The sequence below is a fragment of the Solea solea genome, chromosome 6, assembly GCF_958295425.1.
Source record: "Solea solea chromosome 6, fSolSol10.1, whole genome shotgun sequence".
In the NCBI taxonomy this organism is placed as follows: domain Eukaryota; kingdom Metazoa; phylum Chordata; class Actinopteri; order Pleuronectiformes; family Soleidae; genus Solea; species Solea solea.
This window is the reverse complement of record NC_081139.1, coordinates 11,536,621-11,548,562: the sequence shown is the minus strand read 5'-3', so window position 1 is coordinate 11,548,562 and position 11,942 is coordinate 11,536,621. Positions and strand designations below refer to the sequence as shown.

Sequence of the window (11,942 nt, the reverse complement as noted above, 5' to 3'; positions counted from 1 at the left end):
CAACCCCACTGTAATGTATCATGGTTTGTGCAATGCATCTAAAATTAAAATAGACGTCTGTCCTTTAAATTGAATGTACACATACGGCTCATGCCTTTTTGTTTTATTGGAAATCTCCACAAATTCCCTCTGAAAACTCTAAAGATTGCACACAGATGGTGAGCGGCTAATTAGAGTAATCCTATTGGAAGGGACAAGACTTCCTCCCAGTGTTGTAGTCAATGGGGGGACGTGTTTTGTTAAAAATCCTCTTAGAAGTCAGGTCATGTGATAACACAAATTCCCCCCGTCACCCCCACCCCCCTCCCCTGTGAGCTACAGCATGTATGGAGACTTGTGGTTATTCACACACTGGATAGAGTCAGTCACTGTGCTACCTGGTAAAAGCAGTGTGTGGTGGGAGATTGTTTTATATCACATTTTATTTGCTTCTTTGCACTGAAATACTTGTACGTGAGTTGGATATCCTCTCAGTATATGGTTTGTTTTTTTTTGTTTGTTTGTTAAAACCAAAATGTGGATGTAAGCCTTCACCACAACAACAATGCCTCTGCACAGTCACATTGTGAAAGAGGCCTGGGCACAGGACAGGTATGTCAACTTCATCACACGTGAAGATAGTTTCTGTAGCATTACCAAATGTATTTCTCTTTTTTTTTTTTTTTTAAGTGAATGCAACATTTCTTGTAACTTCAATTAGCCCTATACCTGACGCCTTGAGGTTTCTGCTTCACCACACCCACTTTCCACTATAGTGCAAGCCAAGTCGTGCTCAACCAATAAGTGGCAAGCGAAAGCATTGTTGCTGTCAAGCCCAAGTCCCATAACCTGTGTTACCTGTTGATGTAGAAGTGACACTACAGATTTTGCAGACTGTGTAAACTGATATTATCATGGCTGCTGGTGTCACTGTGTTTTAACCAGATAGAACAATTCATGTGGGAACTTTGGAAATAGAAGTTCACATTGACATTTTTTTATTTTAAATGGCAATTTCATTTATTAAATTACAACAAATGCAATGTGCTTTACAACAAAGGTCAAGGGCAATGCAATCAAATTCTAAGAAGATGATGTGAAAAGTTGAAACGCACAGAAAAAAAAGAAAATCAACACAAGTCACGGTCTTTCATAATTACACACACTATTTTTTATCTAAATGAGGACACATTATAGACATGATACATTCCCTAACACAGTGGTGTCAAATTAATTTTAGAATTTTAGTTCAGGGGCCACATACGGCACAATTTGATCTCAAGTGGCTCAGACCAGTAAAATAATAGCATAATAACCTAAATGTTTTGCTTTGTTTTACATTTAATTAAGTGTCCTTTAAAAAAACATATGATGTTGTGCAAGTGCAATTTTCAACAATATTATGTGGATTGGATTAGCATTTACATGTGCATTACAACTTACAGATCACCAGTATCTGGAAACTAAAAATTGCGCTCTCTGGTGGGCTGGTTCTGACCTATGGGCCGCATATTTGACAACCCTGCCTTAACCCCTTACTTTAACCTTAACCAAGTGTCTCACCCTAACCCTTAACCTTAACCTAATTCTAACCCAAACCTTAAAACCAACTCTTAACCATAAAAAGACATTTAAAGTTGTGGAGAACGTATGAAATATCGCCACAAGGTCAAAGATTTGTGGGGATATTTCAGAAAGTAAAATACTTAAAGGAATACATCACCAATTTGCATTTAGCTTTGTATTACTCGAATAAGGGTAGTATTTCTGAAAAATTGTGCTTCCCAACCTCAGCACACATACAGCCACATACACAAGATGACATAGAGAAGAGGCAGAGGGATTCTATACCGGCAGCAACCGACAAGAAGCCAAAAGATTACCTCTGATGGCAGCTTGTCTTTGGACCTGTGGGAAAAAATGCATACAAGAACTTTCTAACTCCACACAGACATGCCTTAGTGGAACTGAGAACTTTTTTAGTAGGACGGCACCAGCGTTAACCACCACATCACCATGCCGCTCTAATGTTTATATTTTAAAGTAAAGCAATGATACAATTTCTTCATTATTTTTGCCACAGGGTTCAAGAAAATGAGGACTCTGCTTTGGCCCTACAGCTGAAGGTTCAGGTAAACTTGTGTGGTAGGAAATATGAAATCTCTTTACCTCAGTTGACACTGGAAGACACTCACTGGTCTACAAACAAAAAAATGAATGAATTGAGTTCATTCAAACTAAAGTCAGCATTCTGAAAAAATGTAATCGGTGGGAAGGAAGGAAAAAAAAAAAAGGTTTGCTGTGACTTAAATAAATATCCACGGCATCAGATAGTAAACACATGTAATACACAAGTCTTTCCCCTCCTCCTTGGCCTTTGTTGGTTCCTCCCGTTGACGTGTTTCTACAGAGCAGATGGCTTCACACATAAATCCTATTAACAACTTTCTGCTGATGGAGACACATTGAGTACAGGGCTTTCTCACTCATTCATTATCTCCACTGAGATGCCTGCTTTTTTTATTTTCTAACCTCTGAAAAGGAGAAGTGGTGGAGTCGAAGTCAAAGGTCTAGCCATGTCTGCAGAAAAGGTAAAGGGGCCGCGTTACAATTGTGTGGCTGTTTTTTATTGACTTTCAGCTCTTCTCATTGTTCAGCTGCCGCGTCGTGACATTAAAGATATTTTATAGATCCAGAGCGAAGACGAGGTTATCCAACTGAGACTAAAGTGGAATAATTCTGTAAAGGAAGCCATTGTATGGGTTTTATACTGCAGCTCTTATCTTGCATTGACTTGCGTCTTGGATGGCGGTGTCCAAGTTGATGGAGGTTATCTGCTGAGCATCTGCAGAAGCATGCATGAGGGATTGAACGCAGTTGATAATCCAGCTCCACTATTCCACTGAACAGGGCTAGTGTACTGATGTCTGGAACAGCGCCTTCATCTTTACGATGTTCTTTCTTATTTTCAAAATGATGCATTACCAACTAATAATCTTATTTACTTCAAGTGTATCTTCCACCAGAATTGCAAAAACTATGTCATTTATTATGAAAGTCTGAAAGTATTTTTTTTTCTTTCATACAACCCACGATGTCAAAACATTTTACATTACTCCGAGGTGTGGATCAAATAGGACACAAATAGACGCCCAGCGCGACAGGATCTAAGTCTAATCAGATTACATTTACCTTCTCTGCTGGCCACCATCACACTGATCTCCTCCTCCGTGACTCTGTGTGACACAGACATATTGTTCCTGGTACTTCCTAGTGCCTCCATTTTGCAGACACCTCACTGTTTTCTTATTTTATAGTCGCACAGATACATTTTTAATGTAAAGAACATTAGATGGGTGTAGAGATTGCAGATGGAGGGCAAAGGGTCATTCGGATCATACTTTATTGTAAGTCGCTTTGGATAAAAGCGTCTGCTAAATGACATGTAATGTAAATTTAAGCATGTGTCTAGACGTTCTGATGAAAGTCAGTACTACGGAAGATAAAGATGAAAATTATTTTATGAATAAAGAACAACTTTCAGATCCTGTTTTACACTGTTGGCTCTCATCAAACATTCTTTCTCTCAGACAGCATGGGTTATTATTGCGTTATCAAGTTAATTGTGTCAAAACTTGTCTTCTAACACATTTGTAAACTTCAAATGTGTTTGTATATGTATAAACTTATGAATAAATGTAGTTGTTTTTCTTCCGAAGGAGTTACATGTGTTACAAAACTGTATTTTACAAAAAACAATAATAGTACTGTATTTACCAAATAACCTACCAACCTATAAATTGACTGTATTTGTGTGAATAGTCTTTTAAGTCAATATGAACAACAAATTATTGTTTTAAGTTATTATATCTATATATATATAAGTAGAAACAACGTAATCTTTGTTTTCCTTCCTTGCTTTCCTTCACATCTCGCTTTGTCATGGTGAGTTATTATAAATAAATAAAAATGCTGATGTGTGTGTGTATATGTATGTATATGTATGTATATATATGTATATATGTGTGTATATATATATGTGTGTATATATATATATGTATATATGTATATGTATATATATATATATATGTATAATATATACAGTATATATTTTTTTATTTTTACTCCCTAAGTTATTCCCCCTACATTTAGTTGATGATTTATTTCCTCACCTCACTTTCTTCTCAAAGACATTCATAGAAGCCAAAGAAGAAAAAAGAGGAGCACGGCGGCAGCACAGAAACCAAGCTGAACGGAACTGAAGCCAAACCCAAAAAAACAAAGAGCAAGAAAAATGACGACGCTTCAGAAGACGAGAGCCCCGCCATCCAAAGTGATATTTCATGCATTTCTTTATTGGGGGGGAAAAACTGCAAACTGATCATTGTTTTTTGTTTTTAAATCAAGCCTCATCATTGTTTTCTTATTATTAACATAACAGATGGAAAGAAGGTGAAGAAAAAGAAACCAGAGAAAGACAAGGAAGACTCGGAGAAGGACAAAGAAAAAGAGAAAGCACCAAAGAAGAAAACCAAAAGCGCTCCAAAAAAGAAGAAAGGTTTGAGACAATAATCACATCCTTATACAAACACCTGAAGTTTAAATGAAAGTTGTTTGTTTTTTTGCTGTCGGACCCTGAAAAGTCCTAGTTTGATGAAAATGCTTATCTGTTTAGGCTCAGGTGATGATGGTGATGATGATGATGATGAGGATGACACCCCCAAGAAGAAAACTAAGAAAAAGACAACAAAGGACGGCTCTCCGTCTGCGACTTCCACCAAAGACAAGAAATCCAAACCTAAAGGTATGGAGAGAAGCATGACGAACGTTTTCTAATTGTGCTCAAAACAACACTTACATGATCAGTCTAATGTGGTTAAGAGGATTAGATGAGTTTATTGTGTAATGGTGAGTGAGTGGGAACACTCATTTGATTGTAGACTCATTTCCTCTTAAGTGATTACTGTGGAATATATAATTACAACTGTTGCAATAGCAGTCATCAGTGAGTCAGTGAGTCGAGATGTGACACCAAGTTTTAAGAGTTTTGAGAGAGTAAAGTGGGTTTTAAGGACACGACACAAGTGTCTTCATTACCCACGTGGACCTTGTTCTAAATTTAGGAACTCTCAGTTTTGACTTGGATATCTGAGAGCAGTGTGAATTTCATGAGTTATGATGGTCTAATTCCCAATAAGCTATTGCCTTAGTTTAAATCCAACCAAATTTTGAAGCCTGGGAGTTCTATATTTAAAAATGATGGAACAATGAAAGTCGTAATCTTTGTTGTTTGGACATCTTTGAACTGAATTGGGAAAGAAAGCTTTGAGGTTCTTGGACAAAACCTTTTTTAGCCGTTATGAGTAAGTAAAGGAGATTTTGATCTCAGTAAAGTGGAAATAAAATAAATCTTCACTTAAATGGGTAAAATAAATCATTAAAATAATAGGATTGTTTCATTTTTGTAGCCACTTTTTTTGAGGCGAGGGCCTGGCATTATGAAGGTTAGAAGGAAGGAAGGCTACATTTATAACCAGTTCATAAACCAACGAAGAAGAAGGAAAAAATGTCAGGAAAGGAGGAGAGTGCAAAGGCCTCTGTAGTCACCTGACAGCTTAAGAGAGGGAGGGGAAAGTGGAGGAGGAGGACGAGGAGTTCTCCATTTGTTGGAGTCTCACCATTAGATGGTACTAACTCTCACGCACTGATCCTTTAAAATAAGGCATATGAGGTGAATTAAGTGTTTTCAGAATCAGAGAAAAGAGCAGCAAAAAAAACCATTATCTAAACCAAAGTCAGGATGTAGTTCAAGTAGTTCAACTAAGGATTTAGCTGTGCTTCTTTTTATCTGTCAAAGTCTCAAATCTTCCCTTGCTGATCAGTTATGTTTCAGACACAGAAAAAAAAATGACATGGCTTCTCATTTTTCAGAAGACAAAGAATCTGATGGGAAAGAAAAAAAGTCCAAGTCAAAAGACAAGGACAAGGAAAAGAAGAAAGAGCCAGCATCAATGTTTCAAATAAATGGAGAAAAGGACTCGAAAAGCAAGAAGAAAGGTGACTATACTGTTATGAACTGTGTCGCATCTTAGCAGGTATCTTTATGCTGAAGTGATAAAACATTGACTTTAACGTGATCACACCTAAAAAATAATAGACTTTATTTAAAGCTCTCTATGTCCGTTCTTTGAACAGCTGCCAAATCCGACAGTGACGACAGTGAAGAAGAGACAAAGACGACCAAATCTAAGAAGAAATCTACTGCTGCCCCTTCATCGCTGTTCCAAACATCAGGAGACAAGGACAAAGACAAAGAGAAGAAGACAAAGAAGAAAGGCAAGTCACGTATTCCTCTGTTTGAGACACATGTGTCACGTGTGTCACGTGTGTGCTGACATATACAGGTCTGTGTTGTGTTTCAGGAAAAGCAGACCAGAGTGACCACTCTGAGTCTGAAAAAGACGAAAAATCTAAGAAGAAAAAAGGCAAAGGGAAGAAGAAAAAGGTGTCTTCCGTTACCATAACTCACTCACAGAATCAAAAATAACCTGTACCTCATGTCATGTTACACAGACGAGCAATGGCAGATTAACTGTGTGGAAAACACAAGTGATTTTAATTAGAGTCTTCATGTATTTGTGCGTCTTAGGCGAGATCTCCATCACCTGAGATTGAGTTTGAAAACCTGGAGAATTTTGTGATGCAGCCAGCGCCACAGGGCGTGACCATTAAATGCAGAGTCACTCGAGATCAGAGGGGGATGGACAAGAGCCTCTATCCACTGTATTACCTTCATCTGGACAATGAGAAAAAGGTCAGCAATAGGAAATTACTGTTGGTGGTGACTATTTTATATTTCATCACTTTGATCACTTTCTTTCTTCTTTTAAACGACAGCTCATCGTTGTCTCTCCTTCTCCTTTGTAGACTTTCTTGTTGGCTGGGAGGAAAAGAAAGAGAAGTGCAACTTCAAATTACCTCATCTCCATTGATGCCACAGATTTATCAAGGGGTGGGGAGAATTTTGTGGGAAAGCTGAGGTACGGTTAAAAGAATAAGAAGTTGAAAAGCGTCAGCTCCTTAATTTCTTTTCTTTCTTTCTTTCTTTCTTTTCCCCCCTTTTAATGTATTTTTTTAAATACTTTGCCCAGGTCAAATTTAATGGGGACTAAGTTCACAGTGTTTGACAACGCTCTGCATCCAGAGAGAGCTCTTCCAGACATGTCGAACGCACGGCAGGAGCTAGCAGGCATCATCTATGTAGGTTGTCTTTAATTGTCTGCAGTTCATTTCATCGCTATGATCTAATGTTATATAACAGGTTTAACAAATGGTACACGTGACACTTAAGAATTCATTTACTTTCTGACGTCAGGAAACAAATGTATTGGGAATAAAAGGACCCAGAAGGATGACTATCGTCATTCCAGGAATGGACAAGGATGACAATCGAGTACCACTCCGACCAAGAAATGTGAGATATTTGTTTTTTTATTTGTATTTGTTTGTGAGGGCTTCTGTACTTTTGTAAATTATTCTATTACAGTGCACACAACTCATCCCAGCCATGCAGCACGTCTAATCAAAACACAGAGAAACTATTGATAATTATGTAGATTAAGAGAAGGAGGCAGCCGATAGCTGAGTAGAAGGAAATGTTCTTGAAACTGGAGGGTTGCTCTTTGAATCCCTGCAAGTTACCCAATCCCCATTGATCATTGTTATTTGGCTCCAGCCACAGAGGGCCACATCCAGTGTAAAAACAATGATAGATAAAGAGAAGGAACCAAAAATAAACAGCTTTAGCTTCAACCTAAATGGACATCAAATCACCATGTTCATTTATTCAAAGAAAAAAAAGGCAGGTCTACTAAATACCTGTCATCAGCAGCCAAATGTTGTCCTTAGTCTGATAAAGGAGCCCTCAAAACATAGACACCACCTTTGAGTAGGCAACACATTTATGGGGTTATTAATCAAAACTCCATAATAATCTTTCAGCATAATGTAAATCAAGTAATCCGAGGGAGAACTAGACTCCTAACTCTGTTTTTAGCCTCCCATTGACTGTTCTTCTTGGTAGCTGTTCAGCATGAGCAACAACTGTCCATGCTCCAAAGAAACCTCACAAGAAGTCAACCAGGAGGTGACTACACTGGGTTCACCCCCTGGTGGCCATTCAGTGAATTGTTACTACTAATTGTGCCATAACTATGTGTCACATTATGCTTTTCATGATGATTTTAATGATTTACACCCAATCTTACAATGATATTTATCTGATTTTGTATTCAATTTGTCCAAGAAATGTGTCAACAACAGGTTACAGGTAATCACGGATATCTTATGCTAGAATTATAATTGTTAAATGGGTTGCATTTTACCTTTAGCACCAACAAAAATACACTTTTAAATTGAGCTAATTGTGTCAGATGGGTTAGCCTAACACACAGACCACATTGGAAGTGTTGCTGTGGGAACCCAAAGTCACATGACCGGTCACATGACCCAACAGGGTGTGCACTGCAGTTACTGAGGGACTTCATGAGTTAAAATCAAGGATGAAGGTTTATTAGTGACTTTCCTGAACATGTAAAGGTCTTTTTTTAACACCTGTGTCACTGTGGGTCTTTATGGGTTAACTATCAATCCTGGGAATAGCAGACACACACATCACCCTTAGACCTGGTCTAATAATACTGCTTATGGCTTGACTGAAGAATGTTGTCGGTTAATTATGAGTGTGTTAAACCGTGGCCTTCATTACCGTAAGCGACTTTTGCCAATTCTTTACAGGAATGTGACGGCCTGCTGTTGAGACACCAGAGCAGAAGGACGGAAAATCTGATCGAGCTCCGCAACAAGACTCCAGTGTGGAATGAAGAATCGGGGTCTCACGTGCTCAACTTCAACGGCCGGGTCACCCAGGCGTCCATCAAGAACTTCCAGATCGTCCATAACAAAGACTGTGAGTACTGTACATGTTGAGTTAATGCATGTTTATATGTGTGTGTGTACTGGTATTTATATCTTTGTGAGGTCCAAAATACTAAAATACTTATGTTTGTGGGGACATTTTAGATCTGGTTTTAGGATCAGGGTTAGAATTGTTTTTTGGTTAGGTTGGGCACTTAGTTGTGGTAGTTAATGCATCCCCTAGCCCTTTACCCCAACGTTAACTGGTTATGGTTATGGTTAGAGATAAAACTGTTTGGCCTGTACAAATGTATGAATATCAATGTAGTGTCCTAAGAGGAATAACTGCACAAACCTATGTGTGAGTGTGTGTTTATGCATCTGTGTGACAAAGAGTCTGAATAAAACAGTCACTTTGAAAACGTATTGTAAAAGTATTCCAAATGCTGGGAAATAAATGTAACAGCCACAGCAACAAATGATTGAACATGCGCAGAAAGAAATAAAAACGCATGCCCTGTTCGCCTTTTCAGATTACTGTGTATACATTTTTTTTTCCTTTTTCTCAAAGAACAAAAACACGTTAAGTTTATTAAGAATCTCGGCTATTTTTGTCATTTATAACTCAACAGACAGATGTGACGTACTTCTGTATGTTGAATTGTAATTTTCTTCTTTGTGGAAAATGAAGGTGTCGTACCACAATATCACCACTCCCGTGTGCACGTGGGTTTCTCTGGGCCTCTGGTTTAGTGTAAATTTCACACAGCACTGACATCTAGACCATATCAGGAAAAGGTCATAAGTGTATTGGGGCTGTACCTGACAGCGCAAATGTCATTTTGGATATTTTTCAGAGCTTGTTCTAGCCACACACACACACTAGCCAAATTTATTTTGAAAATCTTTGATTGAGCTCATGTGAGAATACAGCAGGAAAAATCAACACATGAGTCAGTGTGTATCCTGCCTCCTGCATGGTTCACACAGATGCCACTGCTCGCCGGAATTAAACAAAAGAACAGATTAGGACAATCGTCTGTTGCATTCTGAACAGTAAACTCCTGATCATTCTCAGATCTAATTTCCCAGACATTTTGAGTTGGGACCTTAGAGGGTTACCTATCAGTTGAGCAATCCTCACTCACTGGCCACTTTAACTGCTGGTTTGCTCAAATATCTAATTAACCAATTGTCTCACCCTTGTCTTTTTCAGTGGACTACATTGTGATGCAGTTTGGACGGATAGCGGACGACATTTTCACCCTGGACTTCAACTATCCAATGTGTGCTGTGCAGGCCTTTGCCATCGCACTCTCCAGCTTTGATGGCAAATTTGCCTGTGAATAATAAGGAATCCCAAAAGCCCCGAAACACTGAAATCAGTGTGTACAACACCAGCGCTGACAACCCAAGTCTTTGGATGTTGCCTTCAATGTTCCTTGTTAAAACATTGCTTCCTTGGATGTGGCAATACCTGCTGCTGTGCTGACGTCATCTTGTCCGTTGGATTTCCCACAGGAATAAGACATAAGGTTGTTGTCCTATTATCGTCTGATCTTGCATGACACTGATGCGTCCTGGTTTCACTCTCATTACCTCAGTTGGAAGTCCCCAGTGACTGAAAGGTTACGTCTTTTTTTGATGGGATGGCAGTACACGTCAATGATGGAGGTGTCAGGAAAATACTAACCTCATGAACAGGTGTCAAACTGCTTTTTGTTTTGATGCTCTGCTGTGTTATGCATCAGACTGTATCAATCATGAAAATATCAAATGTCTTTAGATAAAGACAGATTTTTGATTTGAAGGGTTTGAGAGACATCTAAGAGCTGCACAAGTGACACTGTTACACTGATGGGATTAAAAGATTGTTTCTATTTGAATCTTATTAAATATAGCAGTGGACTTATCTTGTAGTTACAAACACGCATTGTTAAAGTAACATATGTAGACGTTTATTACTCTGGAATAGTGGTCTTTGTTGTCATGACTGACTTGTAGTTTTTATAAATGTATAATTATTCCGTCCGTTTGTGATTGATCTCAGGTAGATTTTCATATTTTGACTTTCGTTGTTCTGAACACTGCCTTTGTTGTATTTCATGTGATGTTATTGTTATTTAGTGAAGCATGTCAAAGAGAGGTTTTCTTCCCTGTCTGGTCGGTTGGAACTGAACTAATTTGAAAGCCAGTTTGAAAATTGGCCAGTTTTTTTTTTTTTTGTTAATTTTATTTCACTATATTTCATAATAAAGAAATAATTACTTCTGACCACTTGTTTCACCCAGTTTGTGTTTTTTTTTTTACTTGACAGTCATGTGTAGGACTGTTTGGCCTTGTCTGAGATATGCACTCTAGTGAAGAATAAATGCATTAATGCGTTTACCTTTCCTTGTTTTTCATGTGATAACTGCTTATTATATGTGGCCCAAAGGGCCTGACTACAATATCATAATAGAAATGAATGGATCATGTTGTGCAAGTGGTTAGTTAAACTTGATACTATAAAACCCAACGTTCTTAGGTTTGATTCCAGTGGCAGATGTTTGTTACACTACCCTCTCTCTCTCTCTCCCTGCATGTCATCTTTATATACCAGATATTTCTATCACATAAATGCAAAAGAATCATCTTTAAAAAGAAAATTGATTTTGCAGTCAGCAAGCCACCCCCAAACCCTCTTTTAAAGTCCCACACTGTGGGCTTTGGTTTTATTACAGAGTATGTTTTTGACATTATCATCTGCTTTGTGCATACTGCTGGCAGATAATCAAACTGCCCATTTCTGGACGGTCGCATGTTTGCAGAGAAACCCACACTTGTCTCCAGCTTACATGAAAGCTTTACACAGGAGGACGAAAAACCAGTTTGAGCCAAAGGCCTTGAGAGCAGAGCGAGGTGCGAATTCTGCCTGAACCTGCTCAGGCAGTTGTCCAAACTCGCAGATTAAATGAAGCATGACGCTGGCTGCTCCTCTGGACAGATGCTGTAAGGTGAAGTCCTCTTCCCCACCATTGCCTTTCAACGTGATATCCATTCAAACA

At 38.4% G+C, this 11,942-nt stretch overlaps 1 protein-coding gene across 3 annotated transcripts; it reads left to right on the top strand.

Annotated features, from left to right (window-relative positions):
- Nucleotides 1–366: 366 nt before the first annotated feature.
- On the top strand, nucleotides 367–11,391 carry LOC131461459 (tubby-related protein 1-like). Of its 3 annotated transcripts, none has more exons than XM_058632732.1 (14): nucleotides 367–591; nucleotides 2,063–2,111; nucleotides 4,180–4,312; nucleotides 4,421–4,537; nucleotides 4,655–4,783; nucleotides 5,914–6,036; nucleotides 6,175–6,315; nucleotides 6,402–6,484; nucleotides 6,629–6,793; nucleotides 6,907–7,019; nucleotides 7,131–7,239; nucleotides 7,355–7,453; nucleotides 8,776–8,947; nucleotides 10,112–11,391. In XM_058632732.1, exons 1-14 carry the CDS (start codon nucleotides 545–547, stop codon nucleotides 10,243–10,245), a joined length of 1,614 nt encoding a protein of 537 aa, XP_058488715.1. In that variant the 5' UTR covers nucleotides 367–544; the 3' UTR covers nucleotides 10,246–11,391. The 3 variants fall into 3 exon arrangements, with proteins under 3 accessions (XP_058488715.1, XP_058488714.1, XP_058488717.1); XM_058632731.1 differs by having other exon boundaries at nucleotides 5,911–6,036; XM_058632734.1 differs by lacking the exons at nucleotides 367–591; nucleotides 2,063–2,111 and adding an exon at nucleotides 2,142–2,570 and having other exon boundaries at nucleotides 5,911–6,036.
- The last annotated feature ends 551 nt before the right edge of the window (nucleotides 11,392–11,942 follow it).